This window comes from Pelodiscus sinensis, chromosome 3 (genome assembly GCF_052426305.1).
Source record: "Pelodiscus sinensis isolate ZL-2025 chromosome 3, ASM5242630v1, whole genome shotgun sequence".
In the NCBI taxonomy this organism is placed as follows: Eukaryota; Metazoa; Chordata; order Testudines; family Trionychidae; genus Pelodiscus; species Pelodiscus sinensis.
In genome coordinates, this window is record NC_143054.1 from 195907429 (window position 1) to 195925580 (window position 18152).

Below are 18152 nucleotides of genomic sequence, written 5' to 3' on the forward strand. Positions count from 1 at the left end.
TTGTCGACAGAAGTTTTGTCGACAGATACTGTCGACAAAACTTCTGTCGACATACAGCGTCCAGACACATTGAGTTCTGTCGACAAAGCAAGCTGTAGTCTAGACACAACCCTAAAGGCAATAACACCTTCTGTCGACAGAACTCTGTCGACAGACGGTGTTATGCCTCGTAAAATGAGGTTTACCAGCGTCGACAAAACTGCTGAGTTCTGTCGACGTTATGTCGACAGAACTCAGCGGTAGTGTAGACGCTGGTATAGTTTTGTCGACAAAAGTCCAATTTGTCGACAAAACTAGGTAGTCTAGACACACCCTTAACCACTGCTCAGAGACCTGTGATAAGCAGGTTACAAATAATAAGGTGACTTAAGCCAGTGGTGGGCAACCTGCGGTCCATCAGGGCTCTATGTGCGGGCCCGCAAGACGTTTCGTTGCCTGCCGCCCACATGCAGGGTGGCCAGATTCTGCTGGTTTTTACCCATATCGGTTTTTTTCTTACCGGTATCACTAAGTGACACGCACATCCAGCGAGGGCACGGACAGGAGATGCACGTTGATAGGGCACAACATTGGATGCAGAGGGAACGTATGGCTCGCACAATCACAGCGCTGCTACAGTTTAGTCGGCACAGTCTGCACATTCTAGGTGCGCAAGCATAGTGAGCAAAACTACCCTGTCCCAGAAGACTGTGTCGGTTGCAGTCCATGGAGATGAAGGACGCCCACTCATGCAGCCCACTCACTAGCCTGGGTTGCCCATCGCTGTCTTAAGGTGAAAGATTCAGATATTCAGAACCAAGGAAATCTACCTAGATATTAGAGAGTTTGTGCATCTGAGTCCATTTGCCCAAGAACTCCTCCTACCAGTAAGAGTTAGGTCGCCCAAATTTAACGTAAAGCACAACCAAACCCTGGACAATAGCACATCCCATTGTCCAGGGTTTGGTTGTGCCAGGACAATGGGACGTGCCTAGAATGTAATTGGTTTCCATAACATGGACAGGGAGGGGGCTGATAGGAGGGACAGTTATGTTCTGCAATGACCACAGGGGGCAGCGTGCTGTCACACCCCAATGGCCCCTCCCTGAAGGTGTCCCCCTGGGGAGGCAGGTCAGCATTGTATATTGCTAACGCTGTTGCATGCATCGCAGGGCATTTTGGGAAGGGTCAAAGGTGTGAGTGTGGAACGAATGAAGGATTCCCTTACAGGTCGTGAGAGGCCAAAAGCGGGGAGGAGGGATGAAGAGAGCAGAGAACGGGTTAACTCCACACTTCTGCTAGACCCAAAGATAAGACGTTGGCTCCCGCCAGCTCAAGGCCACAGCACACATCTGACTCTCGGCTGCCGGCCAAGAAAGAGGGGGGCCCGGAATCCACCAACCAGCCATCAGAGAGACATTCAGCTGAACCGATCTGCACAGCCAGCCCATAACAAGCAAGACAAGCAAACCAGCACGGAGGAAAGCAAAGAGAATAACAGAGTCTCGCCGGTGTGTTTTGGGAAAAATCAAGGAGACCACAGAAAGCCGGTTTGGACTGGCACAAAGAGCGCCAGGAACAGAGGTCGCAGATGGGACACCCCCAAAGGAGCCCAGGACGTAAAACCCTCCTGAGAGCTGGAGCAATTGAGAGATCACAGCGGACCCTGGATGACCTGTGCGCATAGGACCGAACTCCCTTCCCCCTCTTCTTACGTTACACCCAGGCCTGGCCAGCCTCGGGCAGTGAGCGTGTGAGTATGAAAGCGGGTTAGGGCTCGGGGCACGAACGCTTTCTTCCTTCCTCTGAGTGACGTGGGAAGCACCCATCACTCTCCGCTGTTGTTTTATTATTTTATCAATAAAGCGTTAAAACTTAGACACTTGGTGTGTTCCGTCATCTCCTCCCTTAATGGTCCTGTGGAAGAGAGTGGCCCAGGAAGAGAGTGGCCAGCTGGGGTTGGAGCTCTCCATATTGCTGGACACCGGCCCAGGTTCATTGGCCTCCATACCTCCAAGCCCCGCCCCCGACCCGCCAGACAGAAGCTCCTGCCCCCCCTGCAAGGAGGTAGGCAGCCCCCCTTGTGAGGAGCTGCTGGGGCAGCATAGCCACAGTCCCCCCCTTCAGGAGAAGCCACCATTGCAGCAACACCACATTTGCCACCATGCGTGGCCCCAGTAAGTCCCTGCCTAACCCCCCAGCCTCCTTCCCTGAACCTCCTGGCCTGAGCACCCGCCCAAACAAACAGGAAAAACCCAATCCGGGTGAGAAGCCAGCGCTAGGCTCCCAGACGCACCCGGCACACGAGGCAACATATCAAAGAGGGGGCTGAATCCAAGAGGGGGGCTGCGGTCGAGTCTCACAGAAAGGACCCCACGCCTCTGAAGCTCTCCCAGTCCAACAAGAGCCACACCCATGTAATCAGCCCTTGAAAAGACCCCCTCCTGGGGCATTTCTAGGCAAGTCCACAGCACAGAAGGGGGGTTCCCCCCTCTGCTCCTCATGCCACACACCAATGCTCAAACATAACCCAGTTGGTGGCCCCGGGGACGTGCCACAAGGACACACGCCGGAGAGAAAGACTTACTTAGCTCACTCTTCTTCTTGGACACGGCCTTCTTCTTGGCAGCCCCGTCGTGCTTGGGCTCCTCTAGGCCAACCGGCGCCTCTGCTTTTTTGACAGCAGCGGCATTAACGACTGGGGCGCTCTGTAGCGTGCCGACCGGCGGGACGGCCACAACAGGCACTTCCTTGGCAGCGACCTCCAAGACGGGAGAAGATTTCGAGACCACGACCGACAGGGCAGCCGCAAGCGGGGGAGCTGGCTCCACCTTGGCCACTTTCTTTTCCTTCTTCTTCTTGTCTTTAGGGGAGGGGGCAGGTTTCTCCTTCTCCTGAGGGAGAGCGGAAACCGCCGGAATGGAAGACTCGATAATCACTGGCTCAGACAATGCAACAGGTTCAAGGTCGACGTCCTCTAGAACCAGCTCCTGCTCTGGAATTTTCCCATTCGGCTTCTCCTCCTTTTTCTTGGCCTTTCCTTTCTTCTCAACGGGTTTCTCTTTCTTCTTCTTCTCCGCTTTGTGCTGCTGGGTTCTCTCGAGCTCCTTGCGTTGCTTCGCCAGGGCTTCCTCGTAAGAAGTCTCCTTCATGGAGAAGGTAGACACCAGGAAGATCCCAATTGCTGAAATCACCATGAAGCCTCCAAAGACCATAACCCCCAGCGTCTGCGGGTCGTACAAATCCATGCTGGCTCACTTTTCGCTACCTGCAAGACACCGGAACAAGAGTTAGTGCCAAGATACAGTCTTGCAGCACTGCATCTGTTGCAGTGGGAGGGCTAGATGCGCACAATTAACACTTGCTTTTATTGCAGAAGGGCTCCATTATTCGGGTACGTCTAGACTACATGCCTCCGTCGACGGAGGCATGTAGATTAGCCAGATCGGCAGAGGGAAATGAAGCCGCGATTAAAATAATCGCGGCTTCGTTTAAATTTAAATGGCTGCCCCGCTCTGCCGATCAGCTGTTTGTCGGCAGATCGGGGCAGTCTGGACGCGCCGCGCCGACAAAGAAGCCTTTTTTGATCGGCACAGGTATGCCTCGTGAAACCAGGTTTGCCTGTGCCGATCAAGAAAGTCTTCTTTGTCGGCGCGGCGCGTCCAGACTGCCCCGATCTGCCGACAAACAGCTGCTCGGCAGAGCGGGGCAGCCATTTAAATTTAAATGAAGTCGCGATTATTTTAATCGCGGCTTCATTTCCCTCTGCCGATCTGGCTAATCTACATGCCTCCGTCGACGGAGGCATGTAGTCTAGACACACCCTTCTAGGCACTGTACAAAAGAAAACCCATATCCAAGCAAGCCACAAACTAGCCACCACAAGGTGCGTACCGGACTGGAAAGGATGTGGTGAGGAACAGCAGAAAGGAGTTGATTTCTTAGGCTAAAGCCAGTCACTGGAGCTAGAAGTTTTAGAGAAGCTCATTCATTCTCCAGAATCCCAGAGGGTGTATAACAAGATAAAACCAGGACATGAGTCACCTTGAGTCTTGGATTCTTTCCCTTCCAGCTCTGGCGAGCCCAGAAACATGTTCATCATTTCAGATGCTCAAGGGAAATACCCATTTGCAACCAGGTAATTTTTTTTTTCACGTCATACTTTAGCAATGGAATGGGACCGTATGAACATACGTACTCATAGACACGTGGGGTGGGACGAGACCTCTGGATGTCATTTCTAGTCCATTCCACCACCACCCCTTCCTTCCCTCCCTTCACACAGACACATCTCTCTTCTGAGGCAGTGCTAAGTTGATTAGGTCATTCCCGAGAACCGTTTGTCCAGCCTAAAGATGTAAGCGACCAGTCAACTATCTGATAAGCAAAAGCAAAAGCTTTTACATCTATCAGAGGCAATGGGTGGGTGGGTGGGTGGGTGGGGGGGGAAAACAGAAGCTGGTGCTGCGGGGGGGGGGAGCTGGCTTAAAAGCTGGTTCCCCCCAGCCCCGTCTCTGCAGGGTACAGGGATGGCGGGGGTAGAAAGACCGGGCGCGAGCTAGGAATCAGCTGATTCCCAGCTGACACCCAGTCTCAGACATGGCACCTCTGCTTTTTAAAAGGCTGGTGCACAGCAGGAGGGGGCCCTGTGCAAGCCAGGAGTCAGCTGTCTCTGCTCTCGTTGGATCCCTCCTGTTGCAATTCAGTCTTTTAAGTGTATTAAAAGCGGACAGGGCCAGGAGCTAACCCCGCTGCGGCTTCCCCGCTTATCGACTAGTCGATGGAAAATCCATCGACTAGTCGATTAGTTGATTAAACTAAATTTAACATCCCTAGTCCAGCCTGTTCTTAAACGCCTCCAATGATAAAAAGCAATGAGTAGTCCAGTGACACCTTAAGAGACTAAGAAAAAATATACAGAATCAAGCTTCTGTGGGCAAAACCCACTCATCAGATGAATTGGAGTGGGTTTCACAACCCCGCTTTGGAACCTGTTCCAGGGCTTAACTAGCCTTATAGTGAGGGAAGCTTTCTATTATCTAACATAAACCTCCCTCGCTTCAGATTAAGCCATTTTCTTCCTGTCCTACCTCCTGTAGACGTGGAGAACAATTGATCGCTGTCCCCCTTCTTACAGCCCTTAATGCATGTGATGACACTGACATTACTTGATAACACACCAATATGAAGACTTCTTCATGCTCCCTGTTACAGCCAAGTGGGTAGTCACAGCATACAGCAAAAATTATTGCCTGCACACTATGCACATCAGAGCTTGTCCTTCCATGACAATCTGATGCTTGACACTTGTATTAGACAAAAAAAATACAGTGCAAGTCCGAGTTATTCGAGACCATGTTTTCTCTGTGGATAGAGCCAGTCTACAGGCATGAAACCGCATGCGTATAAAATAGACATCTGACTCCAAACTTACCAAGTCTATCAGTGCAAAGCGGAGACACCAGCCCATATTCTTGCTTATTACTCTACCTCTCTCCAACCCAATCTTTTTTTAAAATAAGGGACATATCAACACCCCTCTGCCATAATATGTTAGTTTATTCAATTTCTCGAGCACAACTGTGGACAATAACCACCCATGAGCCGAACACAGTTCACTAGGATTAGCCTTTTCTTCATGCAGCACACTGTCAACCTGTGGAACTCCTTGCCAAAGGATGTTATGAAGACCAGGACTTTAACAGGGTTCAAAAAAGAGCTAGATAAATTCATGGGCTGTGTCTACACTGGCATGAATTTCCGTAAATGCTTAAAACGGAACACTATTCCGTTTTCAGTTTTTCTGGAAAAGGAGCATCTACATTGGCAGGCTGCTTTTCCGGAAAAGCCCTTTTTCCGGAAAAGCATCTGTGGCCAATGTAGACACGCTTTTCCAGAAAAGAGCCCCGATCGCCATTTTCGCGATCGGGGCTTTTTTCCGGAAAAGACTACTGGGCTGTCTACACTGGTCCTTTTCCGGAACAGTGTTCCGGAATAAGGACTTATCCCCGAGCGGGAGCAGAATATTTTTCCGGAATAGCGGCTGATTTTGTACAGTAGAGCATCATTGCTTTTCCGGAAATTCAAGGGCCAGTGTAGACAGCTCGCAGCTTATTCCGGAAAAGCGACTGATTTTCCGGAATAAGTGGCCCAGTGTAGACACAGCCATGGAGTTTAGGTCCATCGATGGCTATTAGCCAGGATGGGTAGGAATGGTGTCCCTGGCCTCTGTTTGTCTGGAAATGGGTGACAGGAGAGGGATCATATGAGGATTACTTGTTGTGTTCCCTCCCTCTGAGGCATCTGGCATTGGGCTCTGTCAGCAGACAGGATACTGGGCTAGATGGACTTTTGCTTTGACTCAGTATGGTCGTTCTTATGTTCTCAGTACCCTTTCTAAAGCACCGACCCCAGCATTCCAGTCACTGAATCATTCTCCATTTGAGTCACTACAGAGCATTACGAAGGAGCACAGAGACCACCCTGATTAGAATGGCCACGCCCGCACCCCCAGAAAAACGGACATTGCAAGACTCCTGGGACCTGCATAGAGGCGGCCATTTTTCAGAGCCCGCAGCTCCACCTCCGCCAGCATGACCGTGTTCACATGGTGCATGCAAAGTCATACCGGTGGGGACTAAACCACACCCCCTAAAAAGGGTGTCCCCAGTGCCCCACAGGGCAGTGATACCGACATGACAGTGACACTGGACATCCTGTACCCATCTGTCCAGTTTAAAGTCCCGGTTTGGGATAGGCTTAAAAAAAAAAAACAACAACATTTTAAATCATTTTGCTACATTTTTTAAATGAATTCCAACTTCCATTCCAGTGCAGCCTGACCCAAACCAAGCAATCTAGTCAAACAAGTGTGCCATTCACCAGTCTTTAACCAAAGAAACCAGAAGAAGTGGGCGTGACACTATTTCCACGCACATTTAAGCAGTTGTACAGTGTAACCACACTGCTAGCAAGCAGAAGTAACACACTTTGTATAAAGGATATATCCGGTTGTGATTAGACCAAATTATATTTGTCAAACCAATGAGAATGGGACTCCTTTTTGGAAAATAACTAGAACATACAAGCGCAGTATCTCAGTCAAGGTTTCTTCCTTGATGGTTTAAAAAAAAAAAATCAGTCCACTGTATTGTTTAGTACCGTGTTGCATAGATACCCTGGTTACTAGATATTCATGTTATGATTTTTAAAATACTTACTTTTCATTTATTTAAATAAAACCTGGCAGTCTTTCCCTATCCAGCAGGTTGGTTAGGTGGGTAACTCAGAGTTCATCAAATGCATTTTCCTAGAATCCTAGGGCTGGACAAGACCTCAGAGGTCACGGAGTCCAGCCCCCTGCCCAAGGCAGGACCGATCCCAACTCAATCATCCCAGCCAGGGCTTTGTCCAGCCGAGACTTCAAAGTCTCTAGGGATGGAGACTCCACCACCTCCCTAGGGAACCCGTCCCAGTGCTTCCCCATCCTCCTAGGGAAATAGTTTGTCCTAATATCCAATCGAGACCACTTGAAACCTTCTGTGCCTTCAAGATATAACAGATTTGGTTCCGGACAGAACAAGCTAGGATACCCATGAGGGAGAGATGTGTATAAACACCGCACAGCCATTGTGCTTTACATCTTTGGGAGTGGGGGGGGAGTTATTTTCCATCCTGCTTGGACTGGGTCAAAGCTCATGACAGTTCTCGTGGGGAAGCGGATGGGCAACTGTTTGGTTAGAATCTCTTCATTTCACAGCTTCTGCTAGCAACCGACTAGTTAGGGTTGCCAGGCGTCTGGTATTAACCCAGACAGTCCGGTATTTTCACCTCCTGTCTGGTAAAAAAAAAATTCAGAAAATACCAGACACCTAAGATGTCCGGTATTTTCTGATTTTTTTCCCCGTCCAGGAGGTGAAAATGCCAGGCACCTGGCAACCCTACAGACACTCAGTGCCCAGCCTCCCTCGAGTCCCCAACACACCCAGCCCCCCGACCCCATGCTTACCTGGTTCAACAAGGCTGTCAGCAAAACCAAATGGCTGCTGGCAAAAAGACCAAGGGGAAGCAATGGCTCCCCTGGGTCTTAGTGCTCAACCGCTCCCCTGTTCCTATCCCTGCACTCACTCTTAAAGGGGACATGCTGTTTTAATGCTGTTTTATTTTAATTTTTTGTTGGTTTTTTTGTATTTTTGTTTGCTTAATAAGTCTTTTGGGGTTTTTTGCCAACAACTTTGGTCTCCCCCCCTTTTTTTTTCTTCAACAGAATTTTTCCCCTTTTTTTTTTTGTTTTTTTTGAGGGGGGCGGGGTGTTCGGTATTTTTGTTTCAACCATCTGGCAACCCTACGGCTAGGTGACCCAGCACGAATCACTTCCCACCTCCCCGGGCCTCAGTTTCCCTCACAGCCCTGTGCCTTGTCTATTTAGGTCATAAACTCTCGAGGGCAAGAACCTCTTGCTACACAGCAAAGTCTTCATTACCAAAACGGGTTTGCAGGGCTTGTAGGAGAAGCCAAGCCCTCCCTGGGTCGCAGGCGTGTTGCTGCCTTCCCAGGACCACGGTCTTCCTTGCCCTTTCTTGGGCCTTTGCTCCAGCTTCTTCCGGGACTTCCAGCACATCAGCCCCACTGGCAGCCTCTTCCCCAGGCTTCCTACGGTGCCATCTGCCACCCAGCTGGCTCTGTGGCGGTAGCATTTCTTCCCTTTCCCCTCAGAGCAGTCCCTGACTCAGCAGGAGTCTCCCTGCAGGCCCCGTCCAGCAGGGGGCAGGCTCACTTCCTGCCACTTTGCTTCCCGACTGCCAGGATACGTTTCTCCACCCCGGCTCTCGCCCACTTCAGCTCCCTGACCCAAGCCACGCTTCTCCCTCACCCCCCAACAGAACGAGACCGGGCTGGTCGGGGCCTCACAGAGCCAAGTTCTGCTCTTTGAACTCCTACCCAGCCTGACACCTACAAGGACATGGCTGACTGCCCCCATGGGCTGTCGTTACCCCCCCAGGCCTAGTGTGGGGTGGGCAGACCTGACTCTAAATAGGCACTAGTTATCTTGCTATTTAAAAACCACATCTGCTAACCACCCATAAGAACATAGCCCACGCGTACAGTGCCTAGCACAACAGAGCGCTGTCCTGATGTCACTGCAATATAATAGTCCCGCTCTGTCTCCCGTGGGATCAAATGGTTAAAAAAGCCCAGAAGGGTCATCTCCTCTAATTCTACAAACAGTTTAACTGGGATTTTGCAGTGACTTTGACGCACAGACATTTGCAAGATAAGTTTGGGAGGAGGGAACCTTTTCATTGGAAAGACAGGCCCAAGGGGGTAGAAAGGAAAACTTTTGTCACAAGCGTTACCAAGATAAACCAGCCCGTAGAGTTGAACACACACATTTTACTCCTGCTTTAAGCTAGTCAGAGGCAACCTTAATTAGGAAGCTGCTGCTGCCTTGCTGCAGAACACGTAAGATACTTACACACAGCCAGCTGAGTTACACGGATACCCCCACGGAGGCCAGACCGGCTCCTTGAGAAGACAGATATACGGCTGTTGACTAGGGAGTATTACAAATGCCAGCCTTACGGTTTGTTCTCTCCAGCACACAAAGGCAATGGACCAAGTCCAGCAGAGACTTCGAAGGACTTTTTCAAAGTAGCAGTACTTTTACTCAAGTAACTTTTTGGGGTCCTTTTTCCACCACTGCCCAGGGAGCCCGGGCTCCGACTCTTGTGGCCACAGGAGTTTTATTGCAGGGTGTAGACATAATCTCACGAGTAACTTTGGAGAAGGCTTTGCAAAACCTGGCCCTGAGCCAGTACAGATGTGCTGTGCTATTATGACTGTTAAAATCGATGCTACGGATTCATCTGAGCAAAACTGCACGGTACCCTAGCGTGAGCAGGTAGGCTGAAACGGCATAATTAAGATTATTGCAAGGGGGCTGGGATAAAACCGTGGATACTCTGAAGGTTGCATGACTAAGAACAAGTCAAGCAATAACAAAGGTTCTCTCAACAGTATAAACTTCAAGCTTTTATTTCACATGGCAATTTGAGCCATAAAAGTGACTTCCATGCTCCTCAAGAGCCATGTTTATTTTAATATTAAACAACATAACGTGTGTTCTTGTGGAAGAGAGAGAACACATGGGCATCAAGATGGATAGGACTGATACTAGATTTGTGAGAGACTAGTTTCACATCTACCACACCAGAGTAGGGATATTAGTGTGTAGTCAATTACACGATTAACCAATAAGCCTGGGCTTATTGGTTAATCCTAATGACTACATGTACCGCCCCCACCCTTGCTGCCTCTGTATCAGAGGTAGCAAGAAAGGGGGGGGGAAGGTGAGAACCGATATGCACAGGAGATGCCTGTCTCCCCCGCCCCTGCGAAGAAGTGGGGGGGCAGAAGGGAGTGGTGCTAGGGAAGAACCATCTTAAAAGCCAACTCCACCCCCCCCATGTGAACGTGTAACCACAAATATTTCTAGCGGTTACACATTTACACAAATTCACAACCGTCCATATCCCTACACACGAGCACAGCTACATCACTTTTCTCCCCAAAACGCGTACAACTCCGGCCCAAGATCACAGCCACACATCGAGTGCTAGAATTTCACCTATCTATTTTCTTCTTGGGAAGGATTTTTTGGTACGTATTGTTGAGTGTACCTACAAAAATTATTTTAGTGCACAGAGAAGATTTGCCTGAGTAAGAACTAGCCTAGCAGGTATGATTTCTAGTTACAAAAAAGGAGATGGTTTTAATATTAAGACGTTAGCATTCAACATGTGCATTAAACCCTTAATAAGCGTTTCCGAGGACTTAATGTAATTCAGTGCAGGAAATCTACCATCCCCACTGAACCATCGAGTCTCTAGGACCTATAGTTTTAGGAAAGGCACCAGGATTCTACCTACCTGATGATGGTGACCTCAGGACCACTGGGCTTATCCCAATACCAGCTCTTTCAAAGACCGGTGTGAATTTGGAAGCATTGTCTTTGCCTTTCTGAAGATCCCTCGGTCACGGTGAAAAGCTCCATGGCTTTTTAATACAGAACAAGGTAAGTTTCCAGGAGTAACCGACTTTCATAACTATCACACAAATACACAAATTCTGGGTGACGTGATCCATGGCTCCCCGAGAGCCGTAGTTGTGAGACGGCCGCTATTCCCTGGAGTGGGAGCGGGAGCCGATACAGTCTCCAGTATCGCAGCATGGGAGGCGGGGGCTGATGCACGAACACCCATGATGAAGGAGCTGCTTTGTAATAGCACAGATGGAGCCAGAATTCACAGAGTTCTAGTGACACCAGAAAGTAAGACACAAAAATTCCAGATGGAGCCTTCCGAGCGACAGGTCGGACCTCCCTGGTCCGGCACCCTCAGGGCCTGACTGGTCCCAGATGTGGGGTTTTGCCAAACCAGGGGAGGTAGTTTCTAGCCCCACGGCTGCCAGCCCCACCCCTTGCTCGGTCACCCCACTTCCAAGCTTCCTAGTTCCTGCCCCTTCTCCCCCATCCCGCAGCCCAGCTGGGCCATGTGCCGGGCTCCTGCCATCCCACCCCGCATCACGCCAGGCTCTGTGCCCCTACGCCAGCAATGCACCAGGACTCTCTGATCTCGGAACATCCATAATCCTGCTGGACCACGGATATTGCCAGACCAAAGAGTCCCGATTTATAGAGGTGCAGATCTGTGCTCCCAGCGCTGCAGCCTGGGTCACCTGGTGCTTTCACAACGCTGTAACTTGCTGTGCTTAGGGGGAGGTATTTGCTCATACCCCCGCACCAGAAAGTTACAGCGCTGTCAAGTGCCAGTGTTGACTTAGCCTAGGACCTGGCCCTGCAGAACTGTGCTCACAATGGTAGCCGGGGCTGACGAGAGTCGGTCCATTAAAGCCTGCGGAGAATGCACACAAGAGGTAAACCCCTTTGTGCGAGTGAGTTTGCAGTAGCAGGACAACAGCGATTCGTGAGAAAACCGACAACTCCAGAACAAGAAGCAAACAGCTACACCAACTTCCACAACAAGAAGCGCGACTGAACGCCAACGAGGGATGCGGAGAACTAGTCGACTATCCAGTAAGCGAATGCTTATTGGATAGTCAACAGGCTAGTCGACTGTCAGAAAGAGGCAGCAAGGGGTGGGTGGAAAGTAGGGGGTACTTCAAAGGGGCAGTGCTTCTTGGAGCCCGGGGCTGCTTGGAGCCAGACCCCAGGCTCCACACAGCACTGCTGCTCTGAAACACCACGTGCAGCGCAGGGCCAGCTGGGGTGTCCCCAGGCTACATGTGGCGTTTCAAAGTGGCAGCGCCACATGGAGTCCGGGATCAGCTGGGGAGTCCCAGTGTCAGGCTCCTCATGGCATTTCAAAGCAGTAGCAACACATGGAGCCCAGGGTCAGCAGGGGAGTCCACAGGTGACCCTGGGCTCCACACCGTGCTTTCACCTTTGAAGTGTAGCAACAGCCCTAGGGCTGCCTACACTTCAAAGGCAGAGGCACCCATCCACTAATCAAATAGTCAATATTTACCATCCTTAACTCCAACCCTGTTCTATTAGTTTTTGAAATAGAAGCTGCCTAGCCTGGTCAATTTAAAACAACCCACATTTTGAAAAAACAATGAGGAGTCCTGCAGTCCTTTAGAGACTAACAGATGAATTAGGGCAAATGCTTTCGTGAGCAAAATCCACTTAATCAGCACAAGGGGTGAGGAGGGATCTTCACTGCAGAGAAAGTCACATCTCCTAGAGCACACCCTCCATGCTTCGCTTTATTCTCCCCCTCCGTTGGGCGAGGATGCAGCCTCCTCCCGCAAAAGCTTTTGAAGTTAAAGTACGCAAGGGAAAAAAAAAAAGAGAAGTTACACTTGAGCTACCAGAGTAACTCTGTCCCGCTCCACAGCCACGCATGACTGCAGGCAACAGAGGCTCCTGTAAGTTGGCTCCGTCAGCCACACGGCTTAGAAAACGCATTTCACGCAGATCCCTGGAAGCGGATGCCGAGCGAACACCCAAGTCCGCACAGCAATTTCTACCCCATTGCGGACTCCCACAGGACACCAAACAAAGGAGGCAGGGATATGGTTCAAAAAGCCCAAGCCTCCAGCATTCAAAAGGGCCGTCGCTCTAGCCCTCGTCTTTTACCATTGTCCCATTAACATCACGGAGCCTCTTCAAAGAAGAGAAGTGGGCGCGATGGAATTACGACGTTAGGGGCTGATCCTGCAGGCAGGTACTTCCGGGGGATTCTGACTGCACCATACGCCAGAAAACGAGGCCGCAGTGATTTCGTAAGGCCCAGATGTTGCCTCTGACAGCGCCTTACCCCGCTGCACAGCCTTCCGGAAGGGAGTCGTGCCAGGGTTTGAGAAGAGCGGGCACTTCTCTCCCGTCTCCTCCATTGTTCAGCGCTAACATTCCACAGAGGTACTTAATATTGTTCAGTATTGACAATGAGACAATTGTCTTTGAGGCAAGACACCCCACCCCCGTACCATGGTTATAAGTTATTTAAGCTTGCGTAGGCACTTGTAATGAGCCATCACAAGGCTGGGCAGCTGTACAGTAGGATCTTTACACTGTATTTTCCCTGGATAGATTTTTGGAACTTTTACTAAAAGGAGTTTAAGAGGCCACTGTTAGGGGCTTAAAATGTTGCCTATTTTTGTCACGTTTACAGAGTCCTTGATATCCGCCCCCCCCCCCCTCCAAAAAAAGATAGTGTTTCAATGGTGGCTCCCACAGGCAGCCCCTCCACTGTCTTAAGCAAATGATTTTTGGCAAGAAAACAGTCTGCAATCCAGTTGCAAAAATATCCCTTTGCTGTGTTTGTTTCAGCAAGCTGTACTTGCGTTCGTCTCTGGGTGTTACAAGGACAGGAGGTTTGCCTAAGCATTCACTGGAAGGAGTTCCAAAGACTGTAGTGTACTTAGCAACAGGATTTGTACAAGTAAAAGTTTAGATTTCAAACAGCCGTGGAAGTTGAGGGTTACAAAGCGACTTAGATCTAGACTCCTCTCTGTCAAGGCCGGACACTTCCCCCCTTACATACCTGGGAGAGTTTTGCTGAGTCTGGCACAGTGGTTTTCAACCTTTTCTCATTTGCAGATTCCTAAAAACAATTCAGATGGGGATACAGAGGCCTCTGGAAATGTTAGACACAGTCTGCAGGCTTCCAGAGGCCCACATACCACAGGTTGAAAACCACTGGTCCACAGTTAAGGACACCAAGCAATGGAATTTTCCATGTCTCCCTGGGTAGGACTCTCCCAGTAGATACTGTTAAAAAGTTTGCTCTAGTCGCCTAAAGTCCTCTAATACACAGCCTGGGACTAGCCTACATTATCCATCTCCCTCCTTCTAGGCTAGGCCCTTCATGCATTGGTAGCTTCAGGTGACTTGCAGGGTGTTCCAGATAAGGGTTATGAAGGTTTTATGCTCCACTTCTACCTGCCTTTTTTTTTTATCTTGTTCTGATTTGAAGAGATCAGTTCTGGTCACCTTATTTCAGAAGAGACCCATACGCCAGGAGTTACACCAGAGCTGCCTGGTGCGAGTCTTATTTTGCTTCTACGTTATGTATACCCAGGGCCGGCCCCAGGCGGGGTGCGGGGCCTGGGGCAACCCCCCCTCTGCTTCAGGAGCCCTCCCCTGCTTCCCATTGCCATAGGGAAGTGGAGCGATCCAGCTGGCAGATGATCGTGGGGGGAAGCACGCTGCTGCGTGCCTCTGTTTGCTGCAGCTCCTGTCACTACGAGTGCTGGAGAAGGGGGGAGAACTCTGCTGCTGCCCCGTGCCAGGCCCCTAGGTCAGTGTTTCCCAATTTTATTTAGCCATGGAACCCTTTAAAAAAAAAAAAAAAAGCAGGGGAAAAATGGTCGACCCAAAGAAAAGAAAAAAAGGGGGGGGGCTGTCAAGCAAAAAAAAAAAAAAGCAGCAAGCAAGCTGGCTTGCCCCTAAGACCAGATCGCGGGGGTGGGGGAGCGATCAGGTTCTCGCAGAACCCTTACTTTCACTTCGCAGAACCCGGGGGTTCCGTGGGGCACTATTTGGGAAACACTGCCCAGGTAATCCCCAGGCTGCCGTGGGCCCCACTGGCTAATATCAAATATGGGGGTCTGTCTCCTCCATAGGACAATTGGGGTGGTTGCCGTGGGCCCTGAACCATCCTATGGATATGAGAGTTCTGTGTATACCTACTCCAAAGGGACCTCTCACTCTAAGCTCAGAGATACCGTCCCCTCTCTCCGGCCTGTCACTAGAACTTTGCTCCTTCCTGTAGACTTGGTTCTTCCTCGCCACCACCCAGATGCATTGGGCGCACCTACCACCCAACTCCTCTTCAGCACTTTCCTTTCCACGCACGTTACAAGGGGTATCATACATATTTTATGGCATGTGGAAACTGAGGCAGAAAAGTGACCCCGCTTACCCCCGGTCACCCGAGCAGGCTACTAAGAGAGGTAGGAAGAAAACACAGATCTGTGCTTCAGTCCAGTTTCCTGCCTTGTCCAATCACACAACTGACAGCGTGCAAGGCAAACCTCGGTCTGCTCATGCCGTCAGTAACCGACTCAGAGACGTAGTGGTTATTTTACCGTGTATAATTTCCCCAGCTTTCACATCTCTAGCACCATCTCTGTCTGGCTGGGAGCCTTCAATTCTGCACCAGTCAATGACTCAGTGTATGGGTTAACACAGCTGTAAGGAAGGCTTTGAAAAGAAAAAGAAGAAATCCTGTCATGGTTGTGACCCCTTATAACTGTATTTAATCAGATTACAGAATTCCACCAGACCAGCTCCAACTATGGTCAAAGGAATTTGTTCCAAATATTTGCAACAGATGGGCCCGTGAAAAGTTTGCCGTTACTGTGGCGGTGGGGGGAGGTGGGTAGGTCTGAGGACAAACTATTTCAGAGCCAGCCCTGGCAGGGAGGACAGCCGGATGTCCAGTGGTAACTCCTTGTTGGGTGTGACAGAGAAAGAGAACACTCCCCATCCACCACCCCCTGCCCGGATTTCATAAAACCAGCTGCAGGAGAGGCAACCCAGAACTGACACACATCCTAGCTAACCCCTAGCTGATAAGCAAAGATTGGTTTTGGTGGGACTGCTCCCTGGGAATAACCCTGATCCCCCCCTCCCTCCCCCCGTTAAGCTTCCGTCTGCGCGAAATGCAGGCGTGCCTCAGTTTCCCCGAAGATATACTTAGGTCTTTGCTTGCTGCAGCCTTGAGTGCATTAAGAGCGAGCTGCGGCCAGGGCTCGGCAGCCGTAGGGCCCGCACATGCCCCCCCTTCCCCTTTCCCAGCTGGGTCAAACACTAATCCATCCGGAAGCTGCAGCCAAAGCCAGCGGCGATTGCTACTCAGCGCTCCCCCGGATCTGGGCAGCAGCCTCCAGCGGGTTCCCCAACGAGGGACACGAGTGGGAGCCCAAGGCGTGGCGGGAGCAGCTCCCCAGCAGCCCAGAGACGGGGGAGCGAGCAGGAGGCTGCCCCCGGGCAGGCAGAGGATGGAGGAGGCTCCGTCCGCCGTGCCCTGGGTCCGGACCACTGCGCCTCTCCCCGGCCCGACTGCACACGTCGCCATTCCGCACCGCCCGGGGCGCAGCACGGTCCCAGGGACTGCCCCCCACCCCGCGATCTCGTCCCAGACCCAACCGCGTAGGAAAGCGGCGGCTCCGCAGCCCGGGCACGGATCGCCCCGGGGAGGGAGGCGAAAACTCCGCCTTCAATTGCTCTGCAAACTCCCCCGCCACGTTTTAATGCCCGGCCGGCCGCCTCCCCCCGGGAGCCCACGACAGGGGGAGGCGTGCACGCTGGGCCGGGGCACGTCCTCTCCCCGCCTGACAGCCAGCAGCCGCACCAGTGCCCACCGTCCAGCGCCCTCCTCCAGGGGGCCGCCTCCCCGCGGCTCCCCCCCAACCCGCTCCATGCAACGATCCAGCCCTGGCGTAAGGCTTCCGCGAGGCATTTCAGCCCCTGGAGCCTTCCAGCCGAGCAACGTCAGCTGGGCTGCCGCGTAACCTTTTCCTGCTCCAGCTGGGAACGTGGCCGGAGTCGCCCGGCGCATCCCCGGGGAAACGGAGCGCTCGCGACCGAGAGGGGCAGAGGGATGCTGCAGGCACGGAGGGCAGCGCGCTTTCCACAGCCGAGAGGGAGATTCCCTGAGATCCGCAGGCGGGACGGTACCGCTCCCCTCCGTCCCCGCCACCCCCCTGGGGTGTCCCCGCCCGGCGTTCTTTGGAACGCTGGAGGAACTTTTCGGAACGCTGCGGGACCCTTTGGAACGCTGGCCCGGGCGCGGTGGAACGCGGGGCGCCCCGACGTTCGGAAGGCTGCCGCTGGCGCTGGAAGGCGGAGGTTCCCTGCGATCGGCCCCGCTGCAAGCCGGAGCTGGGGGGGGGGGGGGAGGGAGCTGGCTTTGGGGGCTCCAGTTCCTCACCTGCCTGGATCCTCAGACTTCGCTCTCGCGCCCCGTCCAAGCTCTACAGCGGCCAATGCAACGTCCACGAGCCCCGGCTGGAGGAGACAGCGCCGCTGGCTGGCGGATGCGTCCTGCTGCCCTTGCCCCGACCGATGCCCGCAGCCCCCCAGCACCCCTCCGCCGCTCGCCGCCTCTGTGGAGTCGTGGCACTTTTTCCTCTACGCTGGCACGGAGCCTTTCCCAAGGCTTCCCTCCACTCCGCCCCCGCGGCGCAGCATGAGCCTGCTGCGGTTGGTGCCAGGCCCGCCAGTCAAGCCTGAGGCAGCCCAGTGAGAGAGGAGACAGCTGGGGGGAGGGCTCCAGGACTCCTGCGAGTGGATGAGCGGGGAGACCAATAGAGCAGCTGGAGGCGAGTGGAATTGTGGGAGTTGTAGTTTGCCAGCTGCAGGCTTTGGCTGGGAGATTAGCTATTTCGAATTTGGTGTTACTCCTCCTAGAATGAGGTTTACCAAATTGGAAATAAGTGCTCCACTATTTCGAATTTATTTCAAAATAGCGGTTTGGCTGTGTAGATGCTATTAAAGTTAATTCCAAATAACTGCTGTTATTTCAAATTAACATTGTAGTGTAGACATACCCTAAGTGCTTGATCAAGATAAGCATGTGCTTAAATGGTGGCATAGCTAGGATCTAAAAAAGGGCTGAAAGTTTGGGATCATAGGCGTTATTTTG

At 51.8% G+C, this 18152-nt stretch overlaps 1 protein-coding gene across 6 annotated transcripts in view; it reads right to left on the bottom strand.

The window, feature by feature from the left end:
• The window catches only part of RRBP1 (ribosome binding protein 1), a 65799-nt gene extending 48034 nt beyond the window's left edge, over positions 1 to 17765 (bottom strand). Inside the window, exons 1-3 of one of the 6 annotated variants that reach the window (XM_075925745.2) lie at positions 17439 to 17764; positions 15592 to 15706; positions 2567 to 3247 (exon numbers count right to left, since the gene is read on the bottom strand). In XM_075925745.2, coding sequence (XP_075781860.2) covers positions 2567 to 3227 — 661 coding nt within the window. In that variant the 5' untranslated portion in view covers positions 3228 to 3247; positions 15592 to 15706; positions 17439 to 17764. Of the gene's footprint in view, positions 1 to 2566; positions 3248 to 15591; positions 15707 to 17438 lie in introns of all 6 variants that reach the window. The other 5 variants (XM_075925749.2, XM_075925744.2, XM_075925746.2 and 2 more) reach the window with 5 other exon arrangements.
• Positions 17766 to 18152: the final 387 nt, after the last annotated feature.